The sequence below is a fragment of the Lepisma saccharinum genome, chromosome 16, assembly GCF_977018435.1.
Source record: "Lepisma saccharinum chromosome 16, izLepSacc3.1, whole genome shotgun sequence".
In the NCBI taxonomy this organism is placed as follows: domain Eukaryota; kingdom Metazoa; phylum Arthropoda; class Insecta; order Zygentoma; family Lepismatidae; genus Lepisma; species Lepisma saccharinum.
The window spans coordinates 38347777-38371392 of record NC_139244.1 but is presented as its reverse complement, the minus strand read 5'-3'; the positions used below and the strand labels follow the sequence as shown (position 1 = coordinate 38371392).

At 37.8% G+C, this 23616-nt stretch overlaps 1 protein-coding gene across 3 annotated transcripts in view; it reads right to left on the bottom strand.

Annotated features, from left to right (window-relative positions):
- The window catches only part of LOC146000411 (protein cereblon-like), a 52947-nt gene extending 30539 nt beyond the window's left edge, over positions 1-22408 (bottom strand). The window contains exons 1-5 of one of the 3 annotated variants that reach the window (XM_083138012.1): positions 22316-22408; positions 11678-11796; positions 9916-10118; positions 7608-7769; positions 340-790 (exon numbers count right to left, since the gene is read on the bottom strand). In XM_083138012.1, the coding sequence (XP_082994138.1) occupies positions 340-790; positions 7608-7769; positions 9916-10118; positions 11678-11796; positions 22316-22352 (972 nt within the window). In that variant the 5' untranslated portion in view covers positions 22353-22408. Of the gene's footprint in view, positions 1-339; positions 791-7607; positions 7770-9915; positions 10119-11677; positions 11797-22210 lie in introns of all 3 variants that reach the window. The other 2 variants (XM_083138010.1, XM_083138011.1) reach the window with 2 other exon arrangements.
- Positions 22409-23616: the final 1208 nt, after the last annotated feature.

The following is a 23616-nucleotide window of genomic DNA, read 5'->3' as shown; positions in this document are numbered from 1 at the left end:
AAATGTAGGACATGTCAGAAAAAAGAGAACGTCTGGTAACCCCTACTCAAGTGTTACTTGTTGAAAGATCTTTTAGAGATTTGCCAAGAGGCCAACGGGAGGATATAGATGCTGATGGAAAGATCAAGTAGTGGACAGTGTTAGAAGAACAGAGCAAGATTGGAACATAATGGAAAGGTAGAAGGATAGAAGATGGAGAGGTTTGATTTTCATGTCAACCCAGCCAGCCAGAACCTGGAAATGATGAAGGATGATGATGATTCTTCCTTTCTGGCTACATGTATAGAGCAACAAAGTTACACAAGTCACATACGATGAATTGAAATGAATCCTCCTCACCTTTTCTAACACGCTCAACTCCCACCGCAACCTCTGGATGGCCGAATTCAGTTTAAGCAAGATCAGTCTCTGTCCATCTTCCAACGGGAGGTTATGGGCAACCCAGAACGAAAGCTCAACGGGATCGGTCGGTATCGTGACGTGTGCCGGGCCCGATCCCATGAGCTGGAGTCTCTTCAGCTCCCTCAGCATCCGAGAAACTAGTATCCCGGTGTTGTACTGGTCGTATACCCACGATGGCCACCTGGTCAGGGACATATCTCTGCACCGTAGCCGAGAAGTCTTCTTGTTGAACATGTCAACGTTGCAGTCAATACTCAGTCTTGAACATCTGATAAATTCTGGATCCACAAGCTGTGTCCTATGGTGGTTTAAACTGGACAGTCTGATCTCACTTAGAGGGTCCGGAAGAACAATTTCAGGTAGTATCTGCACCTTTGCCATGATAATGCTAGAAGAAAATAAACAAAAGATATACAGTCAACTCTGGATGCAGTGAACTTGGTTGTAGTGAGCATTCCACTACACACTCAACCTAAATTACTAGTCTCAACCCAAATACATTACAGATTGTGTTCATCAACTTCAGTCTTGTGCAATTCAGCCTTCATTTCCATCTGACACCAGACTGCATAGATCTGCCTCTTGTTTGAGAGTCTGACTCCTGGCATGGTTAACCCCTTCGTGGGTCACGCGAGAAAAACTACATCGATGATCATGCACGGTGCCAGAGACCGGGTTCTTAAAATATGTCAAATTAATGTTCTAAATTGACAAACCCCCAAATATTGCAATTAAATCTTTTTTTGCAAACAATTCGGATTCTATAAAACTATGAAATGTACATTTTAGTTAATAAATTAAATACACAAAACAAAATAGGTAATATTCACCATAATGAAAATTTCAATATTACATGTGCAACTATAAAATTGGAAAATTTAGGGTTTTAAGTCTTAAGTTTTTAAGTCCACCTTCTGCACAGAAAAGTTTAAAGTGAGTAGAACCACTGTACCTCAACATGGTATCAAACATGGGACCATTTGATTATAATGCGATGAGGTCAATGCAGTAACATCACGGAGGCAATGGAAAAATGAGTTTCTTTTGCAAATAAAATAACAGGTGATTCAAAATCTTTTCCATTTTTCATGGCACTCTTACAAATGTTGATTACGCTGATGGGTCTCAATGGTCATCTGTATCAAAATATCCATCTATTGAGTCACTTTCCCTTGGAATTTCCAGAAATAGCAGTTTTATCCGCTCATATTCCCATATGTCTTACTACAGCAAATGTTCAGTTATTGCACAAGTATCACAGTTTAACAGAAATTGCCAACACACAAATAAACAAAAAAAGCTAATCTTTGCTTCATTAGTCGGGCATGGAATGGCAGACAGCATTTTCAGTAAAAACTAGATACACCGACTCAAGAGACCGGGGGCTTCAACGAAACTATCCTTGTTTGTTTATATATTTACTGCCCTCAAAAGAGGTAACCTTCAATTACAGATGGTAGATTGGTTTACACGAAAAAAAAAACACACACAAAAAAACAAAACAAAGAAAACAATACAATTAGCAAACATACAAATATCCAAACATACATCTACCGATAATATAAGTAATCAATTACATAATCACAAACAATGAAATTAAACAATCTGGATCTTTCACTTGTCTTTCACCATACAAGAACAAAGACTTGTGCAATAACTTGGCTACATACATTAAATACCTGTAGATATACAGGGTGTCATTTTAATGGCGCCCACGGACCACAGATTCGTATAGAGGACATCAAAACAAACAACTTTTCTCAGTAACGTTTTTCTCGTTGGTGCATCATTTCGCAGCTACAGCCGTTCAAAAAAGACCGTTTTGCCGCCTGTATGCTGGCAACCACACACAACATTTGATCGTATCTGTGATGTCATTTCCTGCGGCGAAACAGCGCACGGCAGGGTTGCAAGGAACACACAAATTTTGTGAAAATTGACAACCTACCAACCACATGATTAAGTGTAAAACGAAGCGAGAAACGCGTCCAGTACACCGAACATCATAGCCAGACATCTGACTGCCAGAAGATCAGCAGTCATCTCAGAGGAAGGGGGAAATAAACCAACGATATGAGAAATAGTAAAAACGTATTCAAAATGAAGTGTCAATATCGGATTTTGTCTCAGCCTACATGTCAAATATCAACAACAATACATTTTATTGGACTTACAGCTTACATGTGGCTGTTTACGCCCAGTTACATGTCAAATATTTGAAAATCTCGTTGCAAGGTTGATATCTACAGGTTTGTGTACAGATGCCTTGTGGTACTTTTGTGCTGATAACAGAAGTATCTGAGGTTCAAGTTGTTATATTCCGGCTAAAATACGTACAACCACAGTAACAATCTAATTATGAATCAGTAGCGAATATGCTGTCCTGTTCACAGTTGCAAACTATTACATTACATGTGTATCCAGTGCATAGATAAACACAGTCGTCGGAGAGCTTGTATTACTACTACTTATATCTCTGTTTTTTTCAACCATTTTTGTCACTTGCCTCATAATGCCCTGCATATACATTATATTATGTGTTGCTTACCTTTGGAATTTTGAGTTCTTTCATTTCTATTTTGTCATCTGTTCAGTGTGTCACAGACAACTAGTATCGGAAGGACGAAGTGGATAGACTAAATTGTAGATGCCAACTTGGTAACTAGATTTGCAAACATTTGACATGTAAGCTGAGACAAAATTCCATATGACCACTTCCACTTGAATTCTGTTTTCTTTCTACCAGTTTTCGTGTCGTTTGTTTACTTCCTGTTAGGTTAAAGAACGTGTTTTCTCGTTTTCTTTTACGGTACATAATGTGGCTGATTGTAGATATGTCATTTTTCACAGAATATGAGTGTTCCTGGTAACCCTGGAACGCATCGCTTCAGGACGGGATATGACGTCACAAATGCAATTAAATGTTGTGAGTGGTTGCCAGCATTCAGGCGGCAAAACGGGCTTTTTTGAACGACTGTAGCGCCGAAATGATGCACCAACGAGAAAAATGTTATTGAGAAATGTTGTTTGTTTTGATGTGCTCTATACGTTTCCGTGGTCGCCATTAAAATGACACCCTGTATAATTGTAAAATACTACAATGGAAAATAATGGGAAAAAATAGTGATAATGAAATGATTACAATGTATATGTTGTCATAATTCTGATTCAATCATATTTTTATATAGTTTGAATGGCAATGATAAATCTAAGGCCTGGTTATTAATTGGAATCGTATTATACAAATCACACGTTCTACTTAGTGGGCTGATTTTATATTTTTGGAATCAGTAAGTTTCGTCCACGTAAATTGTTTCTTCTCATATTGAATTGTAGTTGACTTGAGGAAATAACTATTGTCTAATATACCGTTTACAGTTTTATGTAAGTATAAGTGATACAGAATATTCCACCTGTTACAAAGGCTCTTTAAATTAAATTCTTGCAGCAAATTTTGATATGCCACATTATGTAGTAATGGCTTATTATATTTTATATAATATAAATACCTCAAAAATTTCTTCTGTATTCTCTCCACGGTATTTGTGATGTGATTTGTACATTGGTGACCATATAATAGAAGCATATTCAAGTCTACTTCTTACAATATCGTTGTGATACAGTTTATACTTCTGAAATTCTTAGTATTTCTAATAACTAGAGCCCGGAAGTTCAGGCATTTATTTTCATTAAAATAGGCAGGCAAAAAGGCATTTATAATGTGGAAAATAGGCACAAAAAATGAAAAAAAAAGGCAAAATAAACCGAAAAAAGACACATTTGGAAGTTGTTTACTTTTATCTATAATTTCTGGCAACATGTTAAAATCTACATTGGGAAGAGCATTTCAATTTTCTCCGTCTTGATTGCACATAACTACAAGGTGTTTTTTAAAGTTCTCAACATTCATTGATAGTCTGTCAGAGAGAATGTTTTTCATAATAGAAAATGATCTTTCTACTTCGACAGAAGTTATTGGAGCATACATAAAACAAGCTAATGTAGCTGGACTCATTTTGGTAACAGCATTTTCACCTTCTAAAATATCACAAATTGTTTAAATTGTTTGAAGTCCTGATTTGCACTCACTACCCATTTGCACTTTTCCGCAACAGCTGACCTTCCATCATCTGCTGCATAGATTCCTCGTAGATTTTCATGGATGCTATAATTGTAATTGTCTCTGGCAATGCACCATAATGTGCAAAAGTAAACTTGATTTATTTATTGATTTGATTTATTTAGTTTATTTTACTTCGCGTTTTGTGCCTCTTGACTAATTTGCGAAGATGGTGATGAGTGATGAAATGATGAAATTGATGAATGGACATTCACAAACAACCAAGCCCGACTGGGATTCGAACCTGGGACCCTTGGCGTCGCAGCGCGATGTGCTAACCACTCGACCACAGGGTCGGGCGCAAAAGTAAACTTGAATAGCACAGGAGTTTTTCCACTTCAAGAATTGAAGCCGCTTCATTTTCTGGAAGAGCATCTATCACCTCACTGATTTTTTCAAGGTTGTTAGCATAATATATAGCTGCTGATATCCAGGCTCCCCATCTGGTCAAAACTGGTTGTGGAGGTAAACTAAGCTCAGATGCAACTTCCTTAAATTTTCGGGTTCGAGAGGTAGATTTCACAAATATCTTCTTTGTGTTCGAAATCAACCTGTCCACTTCAGCAGTCAATCATGCACAAGGAAATGTTAACCGAAAGGCAATATCCTAACTGAGCATGAAATACATTTTTCTCACACTTTTCTCCTTCAGCAATGTTGAAACATGCATGAGTTCAATATTACTTAAATAAGGCGAAAATTATTCACATAATAAACGGAAGAAAAATAAATGCCAACAACGTTCTTTGAGAGAAAAATAATTTATACACACATTTTTTTAAAAAAAATGATCAAATTTCGTTGAAAAAGGCAAAAAAAGGCATTATAATTAAAAATATGCAGTGGGGTCCCAAATAGGCAAAATGAAAAGGATTCTAAAACATTCGAAACAACATAAGAAACGTATATCCGGAAAAATTTTATCAATATATGCAGTAGATAAAAAGAGGCATTTTGCCAAACTTCCGGGCTCTACTAATAACAAAGCCTAGTAATTTATATGCATTATTAACAGCCCGTGAAATATGCTGTTTGAATGTCAAAGAAGGATCAATAAAAACACCAAGGTCTTTTACTATGTATACGTGAGGTAGCAATTGACCACTTACAGAGTATGCATAATGAATAGTATTTCTTTTATTTGTTAACTGCATAAAGCAACACTTATTTATATTAAAACTAAGATCATTTATACAACTCCACTCATATAATGCATTTAGATCGTCTTGAAGTTTTAATGTATCTTCTACACTAGTCATTTCTTTAAATAATTTTACATCATCAGCGTAAATAAGGCATTTTGAATACTTAACATAAGATGGCAAATCATTTATACACAACATAAGTAATAGTGTAAAAAGCATTATGTACATCTTGAACAAAATTTACTAGGTTAGTTGTAGTGTATCAACATGGATAAAAGCCATGTTGATTGCTAGTTATATAGCTTCTAACATGTTTAAAAATCCTTGAATACAAAATTTGTTCCCATAATTTTGCCAGAATTGCAATCGGTCTGTAGTTTTCAATTTTTGCACTCTCACCTGATTTAAAGATAGGTCATATTCATGTTAGCTTCCAGATTGTAGGAAAGGTTTGAGTTTTCATAAATATATTAAATGCTAAACACAGAGGCGTCTTAAGTACTTCAGCGCACCCTTTAAGTAAGTACGGAGGGATTCCATCAGGCCAACTAGATTTATCCACCCATAAGAAGGAGTAAATTCTTTCGCATTTGATTTTCCTAGCTTGACTATAAATATTCCTTCTATGTGGGGTAAGATTCTGATTAACATATACCATGTCACTGCTTTCATAACCTAAAAGAAAACAATTTAAATTTCTCTTCAACTTTCGCCCTTCCAGAAACCTATCCCTGTCTGCACGCCTTACAAATTTAACAATTATACCTCCTGCTTTTTGAGTTGGGACTTTTCTTAACCTATGACACACATCATATCATATCATTTGTCATCTCAACACCCAATGCCCTTCCCACACATTTTGCAATTTCATACGAGTCTTCATTTTTCTTCCCCGGAATACCATAGATTTCAAGCACGTTTCTTCTTCCATATTGATCGAGATCATCCAGTTGTTGCTGAGTTTCCTTCAGTTGTTTTTTCAAGAGAAGATTTTCCTCCTTCAGTTCTTGAATTTGAGCTAGACAAGCACTGATTCTCTCGGATTGTTTCTTCATGAAGTTCGCATTCTCGTCCAATTTCTCATGGGCCAGGTTTAGGATTTTCCCAGCTCACGCTCAGTCTCCTCATTACCCTTTCTCAAATTTTCTATTTCTGTCTTTAAATCCCTTAACATGTTGTAAACATCTGATATTGATGGTGTTGATGAATGCGAAGGTGGTGGCATGTTATTATCTTGCAAGTTACTCCGCCTCATTTTAGAACATTTTTTGCACCGCCATGTTTGATGTTCCACATCAGTTTCCGTTAGACCAACACATTTTATGTGAAACCAATTGTAACAGTCACAACACTGTATTTTTGCTGTAACATCTTGTCTTGGTACGGGTTTAGAAGATTCCATGCACACACTCATACTCATCTCGATACTTATTAGTCTGTGCTCCTATTACGCCGTATAAAAATTGGCTATACAACACTTTAGACTTCTTTTGTTTGTTTACATTTCATTAAACGCAGAAAATTATCAAATAAACCACTTCACTCATGATATTAATTCGTTTTATACATAAATATATAGTTTAGTACTTACTGAAGCTAGTAACACTGAAGGCAATGTAGACAAAATTATCATTGATAAATTGCGACGTTAAAACCACACACCCGGAACTAGAGACTGCATGCAACGAAGACAGAGTTAATCAAATACATAAAATGTAAATAAGAATTTGCATTCACGAAGAGAAAAATGCCTTATTTTTTAAATCCCCTACTTGACTTACATGAGCTCTAACATTTTCGACATCTACGTACTTAATGAAGCTTAGTAAAGTAAACCTAAGCCATGCAGATGATTGCATGTTGAGTTTCAAGTTAACAGCCCTTGCTAGCGATCACAGAACATACTAACTGAATTAAACAACATTACATGCTAGTCTCACCCGTCAATTTGTCTTCTCGTTTCAAGGACTTTGAACCTCTGCCTCCCTTTGGTCTTGATCTTAAAGCCAGGGTCCAGTTCACTCTCTTCACGGAATTCATAGATTTCAGCGGTGGTTCCAACGTCAGCTAGCGTAGGCCCAAATTCTCGATTTGAATAACTGCTGAGAGAAAAGGTTACAGCTTCAGTTAATTACGATTTTAATGTGAAGTAAAAAAGTATATGTACAGTATTTGTTTTTAAAAAAGGGAGAGAGAGAGAAAAATCAAAATTATGGTAAAAAAAATGTATTTTTGAAAATGCATTGGAAGAGAGTGAAGGACTGGAAAATATGAAATAATGTGTTTAGATTGTTTTTTGTTTATTAAAACAGCACTGAAGGTATTTGCACCCTTCTCTTGATACAGTGACATAACAACTTGATATAAGACAAGAAAAAGATGTGATTGATTGAATGAGTTGGTGTTTTAAGTCAACTTTATTCACAATAAAGCTAATCGGGACTGGACCTACAGTTTAAAGTGGGATCCGAACCACTATGTGCCTCCACCGCGTATCAAACAAGGGACCCATTGATTACAAGGCAACGACGCTACCACTGCACCATCGGGGAGGTTCACATAAGAAAAGAATGATCATCTGCAAGAGAGGGCATTAAAATAAATATTTTGGAGATGAATTCCCTAGCAAGTGCAAAGTAAAACAGTGAAAAAATAAAACTAAAATCAGTACAACAGTGAAAAAGAGGTAGTGAGTAATAAAAGACAGTACTTTACATTTGGACACACAGTTCCCGTATTTACGCATCTATAGCATGTACTTTTCCCCAAAAATTTTTACAAAAATAACTCAGGTGCCGGTTATTCAGTGAAAACTGCTGACAGCTACATGAAATCAAGTAAAATGGCAATTTCCCCACAATTTTTCACCTTCTATCAGGACATTTTGCATCACCGACCAAAGTATTGTGGTTCTGGCGGCGACTGAGTGCATGCCTACCACACACGGGAGCTGTAATATTGCTATTTCTCACATGAGGTATGATGGGAAATAATGTACAAAGATACATCTGAATTCTGGTGTGCGTTGTACAGTCTCGGACACTTCTGGATTGGTCAGAATTAAGTAACCACTTTAGGGATGCTATAAGTTTTTGATAAATGATCTAAAAGCAATACCGTTCTAACATCTTTGTTTTCTTTAAAGGCAGGCTTGAAAACACTTGTTGTCAAGACGTCAATTTAAGATGGTGACCAAATGCGAAAGGGTGCAATGTGTGTTCATTGCGGAATGGTATTTGGAGTATTTTGGGGGGATGAAGAGGCCAGACGACCATTTTGAGATATTCTTTGCAATCACCAAAGGTTACACTTCGGTGTGGATTTTGAACTGACATGTTTGTTTCTCCATACTTCATTGAGAATGAAGATGGAGACTGTGCCGCTGTCGCATCGCAGCAATACATTATCATGCTACAAGACTTTGTCATTCCAACAATCCAGCAGAACATGGATATACGCACGATCTGGTTCCAGCAGGATGGAGCCACTTCCAAAAAAATAGCTGCCATAAACATGGAACTGCTAAGAGCAATGTTTCCAGGGAAGCTAACCTCCCTTAAACGAGACATTGAATGGCCACCAAGGTGCCCTGACCTTACTCCACTTGACTTCCTTCTTATGGAGGCTCCTTAAAGAAGAAATTGTCAGAAGACAGCCGCAGTGTGTCCCAGCTAACAGACATCATGAACAACATACCAGTCGGTGTTCATGCCGAGAGCGGCACTAAATGCAGCAGTGTATATTGGCAAGTGTGTGAAAAAGGTAAGTACACACTTTGAGAATGTACTTTACTACAGTTTTTGATCAGCTTGGGACTACAGCAAAGTAAACAAAAAAAATTGAGTTATTATTCATTACTAAACAAATGGTATGTCTTGAAGATCATTTATTAAAAACTTATAGCATTACAAAAATGTTGACTTCATTCTACTCCACCCTGTGTTATACATCATACTGGCACTTTTTCCTTTCATAATAAGGTGCATGTTATACATGCTTAAACACAGTTTCATTATTTCATCTACTTACCATGCATATTAACAGTATTATTGCAATGGTTTGTTCATCCCTTCCATCTAACAGGCACTTATCCTCATAATCACAATTAGTTTAAAAAAGGTAAAAATAAAAAAACAATGTAAAGTAAGAAAAAAATATTGAAATGAGATGTACCAATTCAGTGACCAGTGTAAAATACCTGAAGCTCAATTACAGCTGTACCTTGGTTTGCAATCATGCAGTGCCTACCTTGCACTAACAACTCCAAAAGTCCGGTCCTTCGAAATCGTGTTACGTAGCATGGTGATCGTTGGCGGGTAGAAGACTGTGAGGGGCAGGGTTTGCCCGGGGACCAGGACCACCCCTGGCTGTGGGAGGAGAGGAATGTTCTGGTAGCTGTCATCATCCAGCACTGTCCGACCACTTAGTTCTTCCAAGTCGTTCCCCAGATACTGAAGTAAGATAATAATTAATCAAAAGCAAGAACGGAAACATTTATGAGTAGGGCTCGGACGTCAATAACCTAACAAATCTAAAAAAATGACCTTGAAATTATTTAAATAACGACCTAAAAACTTTAAAATATGACCTAAAAACTATTTTCAATCTTAAAAGAAAAGCTTTATTTTTCAGATAAATTGTATGAGTAGTTGAATAATTTTATAAAAACCCATTGCTTGGTAGTTTAAACTACCGAAGCAAAGGGGAAAAAAAGCAATTAAGTGCTAATGCGGTTCTCTTTATTTTTGTTTGCAAGTCATTCACCTACCATCAGAGTGGGCTTTGCACGATGCAATAATCGGTCAGCATCTGAAAACACAGCCGCATCTCATGAGCATCAGATTATATTTTTTTAATTTTATTTACAGTGCAAAAGGCTTAACCTGGCACGGCTCCCGCCAAAACCTTCTCTGTCGTCTGCAGGACATTGTTGCCACTGATTTCGGCGCAAGCAAGCAAACATAGCGACAGGCAATGAAGGACATGCGAAAGAAGCGGCGAGCCCTGGTAGGCAGAGGACAAAGCACGTGCTGTCTCCAAGGTTTCTGGCAATAGTTGAAAACACTCACGTGATGCCTAGGAAAGTCTGCTAGCAGAAGGAAATCTAAGGTTTGGCACGAACTGTGCCAGGTTAAACCTTCTGCCCCATAGGGAAATTTTGACCGATACCGATAAAGTACCGATACCGATATTCTACCGATCCGATATAAAATTAGAAATGGTCCTTGAAGAACTTGAAATGTTCATTGATCTCCTTAATAAACGTGTGTTTCCAGGTGACTGCAGTGCAAAAGAAGTTGCATATTTAGACATTTACTTTTTTGAAAGTAGGGCATGAAGATTATCCATAAGAATTAACAATGCCTATATCGAACGATACCAATAGAGTACTGATTAATTGGTCCCATCCCCTAATTTTATAATTACTTTAATTGATTTGCCTATTGAAACAGCATTCCTATGAGGGATAGTCAAATGAAAAATTCTAAAGTCTGACAAAAATTATATGACAGACTCTTTACAGCTCAAATGTATAGGAGGTATGAACTGTTATTTGTCCTGCACCGTGGATGAGCGGTCTAAGGCGTTAGACTTTGGGCTCCGGCTACAGGTTCGAGTCTCCTAGGGGAAAGGTAACAACTTTTCTACTGAGATTTAGGCCTGTGTATGGAACCAGTGGCCACCCACCTCCTTGTCAGGAAATTGAGGAGCTACGAATGAATAGCATAATTCGGTCATGAAAACCTACAACAACAACTGGGGGTTCATCATGCTGACCACACGTTCTGTCTGGCGTAAACTGACAATACTAAAACATATCTCAATGAATGAGGCTTTATAATGCACAAAACCCAGTGTAAATATCTCTCACAGTTTTCATATTATAAATTTTCAAAAGTTTGGATTACACAACTTTTGAAACACCATGTAGATAAAAGACAAAAAACAAAAACAAATTAAGTTTTTCACTTGATTCTCCTTGTACTTACAACTAGAATGAACCACTTACAGAATGTTTGACAGGAAGAGCCACATCGAAATTAAGCTCTTCCTGCTCGTTACCACTGGACACTGATTCTGGGGATTGGTCCAGATCTTCGTCCTCACTTGGCTCATATTCAGACAAATCTGCATAAAAAAACAAGCATCAATTATGCAATTGCCCGCTGCTTACTACAGAAGACAAGCTGGCTGCAATAAAGTTGTCTTAAATTTAATTTCAAAATGAAATTCCGCAACAGAAAGCACCAGAAGGAGTGTGACTTACCAACCACTTTGTCAAAGTAAAAATTTCAATTTATGTTACTTGGTGTCTGACAGCAGGAAGAATTTTACATGGGCTGTCATGGAAGTGTCATCTTTTGAAACTTTATAATCAAGGGCCCGGGTTCGATGCCCAGTGGAAGTACATAGTGGTTCAGATCCCATTTTAAACTCTTGATCCCATCTGGATTAGCCTATCTGTGTATAAAATGGCTAAAACAAAATTCTTAAAAATACTTATTTTTATTTACTCAAGGATTGTATGGCATAACAGAACCTAAAGGAGAAATGTTGAAGAAAATAATACCAGACCAGCAGTGGCGATGCTACATAAAGGGCAACTAGGGCACTGCCCCACAACAATTTTAACATAAAAAGTTCATCTGAAGAGACGATCGGTATATACGCGTAAACATTTTTTTTGTTTTTTCCCTCAACCCCTACGTTGCTGCAACCAGACTTACAGGGCATGCACCCTGTGCGAGGTTAATATATTTCTCCGTCCTGTTGGAGAGAGTCCAATTTCGGCTCTGCCCCGGAGACGTGACGTCACTGACTGATCCAAACATTTACAGCATAGGCAAGGGACGGTCCCCTCACAATGGAAAAGCGCAAAATTCGTAGCCGTCTCTGGGCAGTAAACGAGGTGCCCTGCCCATTCATGTTTGCCTCGTTCACCGTTCAGTGTTTCCAACGCTTGGTAGGCAGTTCATTCGTTCTTCCAGCCTGCAGCAATAAGATAGAAAAAAATCCCTCGAATGCTTTTCTTCGCGCTTGTTCCGGCGACCTGAAAAGTTGACAACACTTTTTATTGCACAAACTAGTCCCTCGTATTTTCAAAAAGATCCTCCTTTCCTCTTTTCTTCCCATTGTAATACGGATTTGGATTTGAGTTAGTGTGTGAGTTTGCGTTGCGTTCCGTCTGTGCGTATTGGTCGCTTATGAAATAATTAGTTTTTCGCGATTTTATAGTTACTGTACGTGTTTAATTATTTGTGTAATTGTGTCTGTGTTCCAGCAACTTGACATGCAGAATATCTTCGTAAGTATAAACGAACTTTTTGGGGGTACATGGCCAATGTAAAGTGTTGTAACTGAACTTAACGCTGCATCATCTTCCTACTTAGTCATTGATATTAGTGGATACTTGGTGAATATGACATTGAATCATGTAGAAACTTTAATATCTACGCCTTTCAATTCATTGACAATGGAAGAGAAACTGCAGTGTAACATTTTCCTAATCATTCCAGTATCTACCCAAAGTTTAGTTACTGCAAGCGACGTCAGTATTCGAGGGTTTTTTTTTATTCATGTATTTTTGTTCCATATGTTGCTGATTTTTCGTATTCCTACGTAGTGAGTATTTAATGCTCTTTGGAGAGATATCTTGATCAGAATGTTAATTTTATTCCAAATTGTTCGAACAATTTACTTACTCCATATCAAGGAACTCCCCTCAAAAACCTTAAAGAGGAATATAGAGGCTAACTGCCCCCCTCCCCACCCAAAAGAAAAATGTGCCCTGCCTGACTGAAAAGGCACGCGCCGCCCCTGCAGACCAGAAATGATAAGTGTAGCTTTGAGCAGTGAAAACGTTATGTTGGAGCATTTTCTTTTAACGACCATAAACAACTGCTTGCATCTGCCACATGTGGAGAAATACATACTCCCAACACATCAAAGGTTATTTTCAACATTCAAGAGCATTTCGACAGAAGAGTAGAAAAACGTGCGACTTATGCAAAACTGTATCTCATTCCCTTACACTGATAAATATTATTACAAGCTATTCAAATCATTTCGCTTATTACACATTACTGAAAAATAGAGGAACAAAAAAAAATTAAATACAAGCATTTGGAAGTGAATTATCCAAGAAGCTAATTTGGGCCAAAAAATTGAATGTTTTCATTCTTTGCTCTTGGAAAATTACAAAATGTACGATGTGGACACACGTGTAAGTCTTTCACACCAAGTACCCAAATCTTACTAATTTCGGAATTAGAAAATAAATAATTTGAGGTAGGTTACCATTATATGAGGTGAGACTGTAACATTGTGTAACAGGTTAATAGTTTCTGTATAGATAATAAAATGCTGAAACTAGCATTGTAAATTCAACTAAACCTGTGGGTTGAGTCGAGGTTGTGTATTTTGAACATACGAGGGGGTATCAAAAAGTTCATGCAATCTCCTGGAAGGAAACAAACTAGAAACCCCCTCGGATATGTGTATTGTACAATGGCCCTTCTAGGTTAAGCACACAAATTTTTGTCTGTTTTGGATGTTTATTGCTATCCTTCTTTTACAGGTGAATAAAGGAAAGTATCATAATTGAGAAAATTGAGGCACGGAGCGTCATCAATTTCCTGCATCTCCAGGTGAAAGCATCGAAGCAAATTCACGATGAGATGAAAGCCCATCCTATGAGATGATTTTCAAGTGGAAACGGCAGTTCCAAACTGGTCACATGGTAATTTCCAATGCCCCTCGGACAGGGAGACCATCCTCCACAAATGATGCTACATTGATGCAGAAAGTGGAGATGATGATACTGGAAGACAGGAGGATCACCATTGAAAGTGTGATGTCTGTAATCGGTGTTGGTTATGGGTCCATCTGGAATATCATCAATCACCAGCTGCACCTTCATAAAGTGTCGGCACGGAGGGTGCCACGATTGCTCACCCCTTTCCAGAAGAGGACTAGAGAAGAAGCAGCACTATGTTAGGCTGCTGTGAGCTGGATGAAGAGGAGTTTTTCAGCAGACTGGTTACAATAAGGTGATGCTGTCCGTTTTCTGGGACTGTGAAGGACTCATCCTGACGGACTACCTGCCACAGGGTCACACAATCACAAGTGACTATTATTGTGAACTCCTAGCTCGGTTACATGAAGACTTGAAGGTGAAAAGGTGAGGAAAGCTTACAAAAGGAGTGCTGCTATTGGCAGACAACGCACAAGCCCATTCTGCCCATGCATCCATTTCGAAATTAGGATACAAAATTTTGACCCACCCTCTATATTCTCCAGACCTGGCACCAAGTGACTTCTTTCTCTTTCCGGAAATGAAGCATCCACTCAAAGGATGCCACTTTGACACAAGGGAAGATGTCATTTCTGAGGTGGAACAGTGGATTCAGGCCCGAACTGCAGTGTTCTATACAAAAGGCTTACGCAAGGTGAAAGACCGTGTAGAAATGTGGAGAAGGACTAATGACTTCGTACTTGTCCAAAGTTGTTTACTTCCAGGTGATTGCACAAATTTTTTGATACCCCCTCGTATGTGATGCTCCACTAGGGGGTACTTCCAAAATTTCAAATTCTAGAGAGGGTTGAGTGACAGCTTGTATGATAATCTCTTAATATCAATCTAACTTTTTCCGTAGGAAACTTTGTGTGTGTGTTGTGCAGTAATGCTAATCGGGACTGGACCTACAGTTTAAAGTGGGATCCGAACCACCATGTGCCTGCACCGGGTACCAAACCTGGGACCCCTTGATTACAAGGAGACGACGCCACCACTGCACCATCGGGGAGGCCTTTTGAGTGTATATGTGGCGGGAGATTGTTTCATGGTTTTGGAAAAAATGGCCACCAAAACAAATAATGTAATGGTCTCAATGAACATCTAACTTCGTAACAGGTGTGTGTGATGTCAACATAACATGCTACAAGCAAGAGGTCCCAGGTTTGCACCCTTGAGTAACTATGAACGTACCATTACATTTGTCCCATTATCTATTTAACAGATCATCATTCATCATCCTCATTGTCATGATTAACTCAATGAGGAAGAAAATGGTGTAAAATAACTGAAATTGAGAACAAATCTTTAAAATTCAATAGATATTGATGCAATGTTTGTGTCACACATATCACAAAGACAGACTGCAAAATGTGAACATACACTGTAATAAGCTTCCAACTAAATCCAGTTATGGCCTTTGTGGTACCAGAGCAAATTCTGCCAGCTGCCTGATTTCAATTCCCATGAGTGTAGTTGAGAAATTAAATAATGAAATGGAAGATTTTGTATTTGCATTTTCCTGATTTAGCATCACATTTCTATCACTTTTGGCCACATGTTTTCATCTTGTTACAATATCCCGCAACGTGACAGTGCGGTAATGCTTTGGGCTCAAACTACGGGATGCACCCAGTTGCGAGCCTCCTGGGGAGGACGTGTAACAACTGTTCTCCTGATATTTCGGCCTGTGGCCACCTACCATCGTGAGGAAATTCGGGAGCTACGAATGAGTAGCGTAACCCTGTCACGGAAACCTACAATGACTGGGGGTTTGTCGTACTGACCACACATCACCCCATAACTGGTTGGTTGATCTCTCACCTCAACAAGTGGGAGCGAGGCCACCAATCAGGGCCTCACAGATTGTTGTGCCACTTGTTACTATTATTAACTGTTACAACAAATGTAGAGAAATAAGAAAACATAAAATATGCTAAAAGACCATCAATACTGTACGTTGCAACAAAAGGATATTTTGTTGGCCAAAATCTATGTTAGGTTGTCAAATGTCTTTCTTATTCACTATCACAAAATCACTGCTCTGGATAAAAAATCCAAACAAAGCTTATTAACATTATCTTAATTTTCTATAAGCATTTGTCTAATGCAATTGCTGCTAAAGATAAACTTGTGTGAAAAAGGAAGAAGCTAAGGCTATCTATCCCCTGTGCATTGCATCACGCCATGAAAGCATATCAAGGTTGTGGAGGTAGGATCTCCACACATTCTTGATCTTGCCTATAGTGTAAGTGTTGTGATGTGATAAGCGCCATGCCCTGGTCACCTTCACCACCACATAACCATAAAGATTACGTGAACCATAGAGCTGCTTTATGCAGGGGCATTAAAAATATTCCCACCTGAGATCCCCCCGGTAGCCCCACCAACTAGACGAACATGACACTAATACATTTAAATATACTGCGTGAAGTAAAGTCAAGCTGTCAAGAAAAGCAGCAGCAAACGGTACTTTTCAGAATAAAACACGCAAACATTTTATTGCTTTCCATGGATAGCATCTGGACAATGAATGATACTCTTCAACATATCATTATCCTTCCCATTTGATAATCATGAAGCAACCAGTATTTTTTTACAATAACTTGTGTGTTGCTTCTCAATTTCAAATATGAGTATGCAGTCACCAGAACTACAGAACTTCCCCAACGGCGTAGTGGGATCGTCACTGACTTATAATCAAAAGACCACGTGTTTGGTAACCTTGAGGGAGATTGCATATGAATGGCAACATTAATAAGATAATAATTGCAATATAAAACTTATATATAACTGTAAGACTGAGTTATAAAACCCTCCTGTTCCCAGACACTTCACAATTAAATTACCATGACACAATAGTACAAAGGATGTCTCAGAGAAGGTGAGACTAATTCCTGTATAGGAAAAGAGCGACCTCCATTGGCTAGCAAATGTACTAGGATGAAAATTTGGTTCAGTAACTGCCGATTGAGACCAAAATGAGCGCAATAGGTCAAAACGTCGTGACTGCGTAGCAGTTAAAAGACAAGCATGTACATGGACCCTTCCAAGAATCATTAAAATGAAACAAAAAAAATTACAAACAACAAAATTTTTATTCAGAATCGGCCATATCGAGTAGATGTACATCTTTTCAAAATAGGCACCATTGATAGCTAAGCAAGTGTCCATACGTAAAGCGGCCTTTAAAAGTGGAAATAGCCAAAAGTCTCAGGGTGCATGTTGGATGCAGGAAAATTTATATTTTTCTCTTCGTCGCGTAATCCTGAAAAGCCTGCGCGGTATGAGGGCGTGCGTTGTCGTGATCTCGTGTCTCAATGACTCCTTGGTAATACAGCGGCTCTACTCAGTCTGTCTTGGTCGGCATATGCCTGTTGAAACATTGCATATGTTTCCGCAGCACTTTTCCCTAAACACCAACAAAATTTTATGGCATGTCGCTGTTCATCTTGAATACTCATTGCGAAAAGCAATGTTATACACAAAAACCTGGTGGGGTAATCGAAACACGTTCCACGTAAATGAACACAGCTGTTCACTAACGTGGTTTCGCAACGTGTGACAACTTACTACGGAAACAGAATGAGTCATCCTACACGACGCGACTCGTGCCAAAACCATAGGCAGTGTTGCCAAGCCAGGAAAAAATATGTCTCACCTTCTCTGCAACAGCCTTTGTATATGTTGTAAAATAAGTACTTCTTGTTAATGGGTTTTGGAATATCTTCTTTGAAAATTTACTATACTGTATCCTGGGAATCTCTGGAGCAAGGTCACACATACCGACAAAGAAGGGGAAAAGCTAGCAGGTGGAGAACATGCTCCTGCACTGTTAGCAGCAGTTACTTTTCCCCCACCTTGCAATCCCATACCCTCTCACATGTCAATTGGTCGAGTTCTCTCAAGTCGTTACTTGCACAGAAACTTGTTTTCATTTGCTCGCTCCAGAGAATTCAGACACAGATTATTGTATGCTTCTTTGGAATTACATTTTAAAGTGAGGGAATTACCAGGGAATACCATATTATCTCAAATTAATCTGATACATATTTAGTTTGCATTCTATTTAGATTCTAGGTTAAGAATGAAGAATACAGAGAATGTCTCCAATTTCTTTCCTACTAAATATGCAGTCCTGGTAACGTATCTGGAGTTAAGATTTGGGGGTCACTTGAAAATAAATATATATATATATATATATATATATATATATATATATACACACACACACACACACACACACACACACACACACACACACACACAGAGGACGGACTTTGAATAGAGGTAAGTTTGGCAATGGTGTTCTTCTACAAAAATGGTGTCTTGTACAGTGAGGAAGCTGTTCTTCTACAAAAATGGTGTCTTGTACAGTGAGGAAGCTAGTGTTACAATATATGCTCATTGGCAAAATATTTAACTGATATCCCCACGAACCATTTTCAGCAAGGTTACGGTAAGAAAGGATCTCGAATTTCGTTAATATTTGATATCTTAACTACTTTTGGCCTTCTAATCGGTACATTATCCACACGTAGCCCCACAAACCAGGCACGGGTAGCCTCACAAACCATTCACGGATAGCCAAAATGAAAATATAAAATAAATATTAAAATAATTAGAATGTATTAGTTGAATATTCAGAGAACCACTGAATAGTACACAAACTATTTTGGTAAGGTTAGGTTAGGCAAGCTGTTAAAATTTTGTTCCTAAAACAATGCGATACAGCTGTAAAAAAAATCCACCTACATTGGCTTTTTTTCCACATTTCCCTATTACATTATAACAACAGATTCATGATTAGAAGACCAAATTTAGTTAGTGTACCAAAATTTAACGAAATTGGAGACATTCCCTACATTCTTCATTCGCTCCGATTCTAGTATCATCTTGCATCAAGAAGCACTCATTCTACCATAGTAGAAATGCTACATTAATACTTTAGAAGTTAAATGCAGACTATAACAGTCATTATAAAACAGGTCAATACATGAATGATTGTAAACACTAGAAACTAACGTACAAGACGAAATAAACATACAGATAACCAAAAGCTAAATTATACATTAGAAAATAAAGCAGAAATTGCAATGTTCATCTGCACAATTATACCATCAGCTCTAACGCAAAAAGTTTAAAAAGATATTACAAATATAGGCATGATACTTTCTAATTTTGTTTCTCATAAAAAATATATAGCCATTTGTTTATTTTTGCTTGTTCACTCCACATTGCAGTAAAATTTTAGTATCTACAAAACGTATTTCTTCAATTTTACAGGAAAAATTACTTACCAAACTGACTTTCCGTACACTTTTCAAAGATCGTGGAAGTGTTTTTTTCCCATTGCTTAATTTATTTCGCTGGTAAATCATGAATTTTTGAAAATTAATGTCTCTCCGATGCACGAAAGCAATTGCCTTTATGTCCTTCTATTATGTGAACTAAATGCTGTATGCGTTCGATGATGATAAACTCCAGTCAGTGTTTCCAACCAAGCAGTTTTTTTTTGCAAGAACATGATAATTTTAACTATGTTTGCCTAACCTTACCTAAGCTAACCTTGCCATGCATGGTTTGTGGGGTTGTCGAACCCTGAAAAAAATGCGAAATCAGTAACATGAAAGTAGGTATTTTTCGGTGAAGAAGTTTGGAAACACTGCACACCCAGTGATCATGGACAACGCTAGGGTAAGAATCTAGTTTACGTCCTTTTCCTAAGGAATATGTGCCATATCGTTGGAAAGGTTATTTTATAAGGAATTCAACAAAGTAAATCCCAAGGCGAGAAAAAATTGATGTTGTCCGGATATGCGTGATTGAACGTACTGATTTTCGATGATGAAGCACATATTCAGGGGTGAAATGAGTGCTAATGGAACCTAACCTCATAGGCATACCTCGTTCCCGTGAATGGTTAGTGACAGAAAGTGAAAAAAAAAAAATTACTTACCCTACGGATGCCAGAGCGCCGGCTGTCTGTTAGCACAGTTTTGTAAACGGGCAAGAAGGAGTGCGCAAGAAAGACGTAAACTAGAGTCTAGCCAACGCTAGTAAAGATTTGCCCGCCATATTGTGTGTAACCAAAAACCATTGACGTTAGCCCCAAAAACCATTTTCCGTAAGGTTAGGTTATGTTAGGCAAGCATAGTTAAAAAAAAAATACTCGACACGTCATGTTCTAGTGAAAACACTGCGAGTTTGAAACACTGACTATGGGGTTACGTCATCTTAACACACTGAACATTCTGCTCTCGTGCAGAAAGCAAATGGCGGCAGCAGAAACATCTTGTCGAACAGAGATTTTCGCAGAAAACAACATGTATTCGCATTAAAATGGATCAAAACTACATCCACGAACTTCCACAACGCTACAGAAAATGATTTCCGTAAGTACTTTCTCCTGTAAATTTGAAGAAATCCGGGTAACGATTAGATAAGTTGGAGATGGATTTCATCAAATTTACAGGAGAAAAGACGAGAAAGTACTTACAGAATTGCGTTCTTGTGGACTTTCTGAAGCAGGGGAAATAGTTTTTTCGAATCGTGCAACTTATTTGGCCTGTAAGTAAGGTATTTTTCGTCATTCATGCATCTCCGTTGCACGATAGCTCGTGCCACCATTGCCGTCGACTACGTGAATCAAATGTTCTGTGCGTTCGGTTTTGTAACCCAACCATGCGGTAGTTCGACAAGATGTTAATTTTTTTGTTGAAATTTATTTTTCTAAATGTTCCCAACCTAACTGAACCTAACCTTACGTGAATGGTTTGTGAAACAATTTTCGAATAAAAACGTGTTGTGAATAGCTTGTGCGGCATTTATAGCTGACAATACTGCATATCAGCTGACGACAGACAACGTGAGTCAAGATTTGGCCGCTGGATTAGCAACGACAAATAAAGAATTATAATGTTAAAAATAACGTGTTTTTCATGGGAAAAAAAGTGATCCCCAGGTTGAAAAATGTTCTGCTGTAGAAATGATTTTTATTTGAAAAAAAACGAGTTAAAAACTTATCGAATTGGTACCGAAATCCGTCTCCCCTATACTATAATGTTATTGAAATGTGAAAAATAAGAAAATAAAGGAATTTCAGATATTTGGTGGATACTAAAGTTTTACCCACACTGCAACTTGGCATGAGACTATTGGGTCATAACTTTTATTTTGTGTACACTTCGGCGAAAACTTTTCTTCAATTTATTATTTGGATCAAACCCACTGTTTGCTAACACCGCTTCAATCTGTTCTACAAGTACTGAATGAGAGAACTCTTGTAAAATATTACAACTGCGCTTTGTTATGATGCACCACTTCGATCAGCGTCATGATCTTGTTTACAAACACAATTTAAGAAAACATGGCAATGTCTGTTTTTAAACGGGAGGATAAAAGATCAAACTTTTTGATAATTTACCTATGTGTCTAACTTGATTAATAGTTAAATACATCCAGTGTAAGGAAAACAAAAACTCGCGTCAAATACATCGCTTAGAACAAATGTCGCAGTTTGAATTAATGCAATATTTATGTTATTACAACAAGCGTCTACATTGAAAAGCTGCAAATACAAATAAAAAAGTGAATGCTACATCCGCTGACTAGCACGTAAAGTTATGATAAACATGCATAAATGTGCAAAATGTCTTTGAACCCCTTGTAAACATGCCCTTAAAAAAAATAACTTCCGCCGAGCTGTAAAATAAAATGTTAAGTAGCTCATTCTAAGTTAATCCGTACTTCTAACTCCTTGCAACAATCTGGCCATTTTTGCTTTGACGTTACTCCAAAATGTTCCCATCGTCGTGGTTTTTAACGGAATGAAAGCTTCTACATTTCAAATACCTGAATCCGAACTAAGTACTCCCACATCATCCTCCATCTTTGTTTTTGTTATGATCAGGATCTCCGCGCAACACGAACTCCACACTCCGCAGCTGTTCGGCGCAATACAGTTAGTTTGTAAAGTGAAGTTAGATGGCACTGTCATTCAAAACAATGATTTTTTCCCCCTGTGGCATCCACTGACAGCTTAGGAATTAGAAACAGATGTTTTTCAGCTCATGGTAGATTATGCATATTACCGTTAACAGCGACTTAGATGAAAATTATGACATCCATGTTCATTCATTGTATACCAAACAACCTGATTTAATAAATGTACTAGTTTTTGTATCCTAGGTCTAGGATAAAACCACAATTTCACCAAGCAAAATGATTTATAGATTTGTTCTTTTGTGGTAAAATCGGATTTGTATTAGGTAGTGGTTTGCACTATGAACAGCGAGAACAGAATATTTTGGACATTTTAGATATTTTTATTTTATTGAAGATTAGGCACACACAAATGATGTACTACGTAGAAATTTTAAGCGAAAAATGCGGTGCATTTATTTTTTACTGTTAACTAGACATGGCAAACTTTATTATTGACTTATATTTTAATCTATTACACTGTTTGAGTTGGGTTTAAGTCCACTTTATGCACAGTAAGGCTAATTGGGACTGGGCCTACAGTTTAAAGTGGTACGAACCACTTGTGCCTCCACCGGGTATTGAACCCGGACCACCTTGATTACAAGGCAATGACGCTATCACTGCACCATGGAAAAGACCCTCAATTACACTGTTGAAAAACGAGTCACGCACTAATGCAATTGTCAAAAAACAAGAGGCGCACTAACGCAATTTCCGCCAACATTTAGAAAAATAGTTATTTTTATGAGAAAAATGGTGATCGACTTGTGCCAAAGAGAATGCGTCTAACAATTTTCCATGATTATTTAAGTCAACAGAGAAAAAAAAAAAAATCACTTTTCAAGTTAATACTTTCCTCATCTTTCACCTCAAGTGTTCCACTCCAATATTTATATATATATATACAGGGTGAACAGAAACTATAGCTATGGACAAACTCCAGGTGGTAATTCCTGACAGGTAAAGGAACAAAAAGTTCATATCAACATGTGTCAGGAAATGCATATATGCGAAGGTAGATGGCACTGAAGAACGATGTCATCCTCTCATAGCAACATTCACAGTGTGCTTTTTTTGTGTTGGAGATTCTTTGATTAGAGCTACGTCAAAGCACCATGGTCCGTTATTCATACCAGGAACAAGCCGAGATGGTCTTCATATACTGTCAA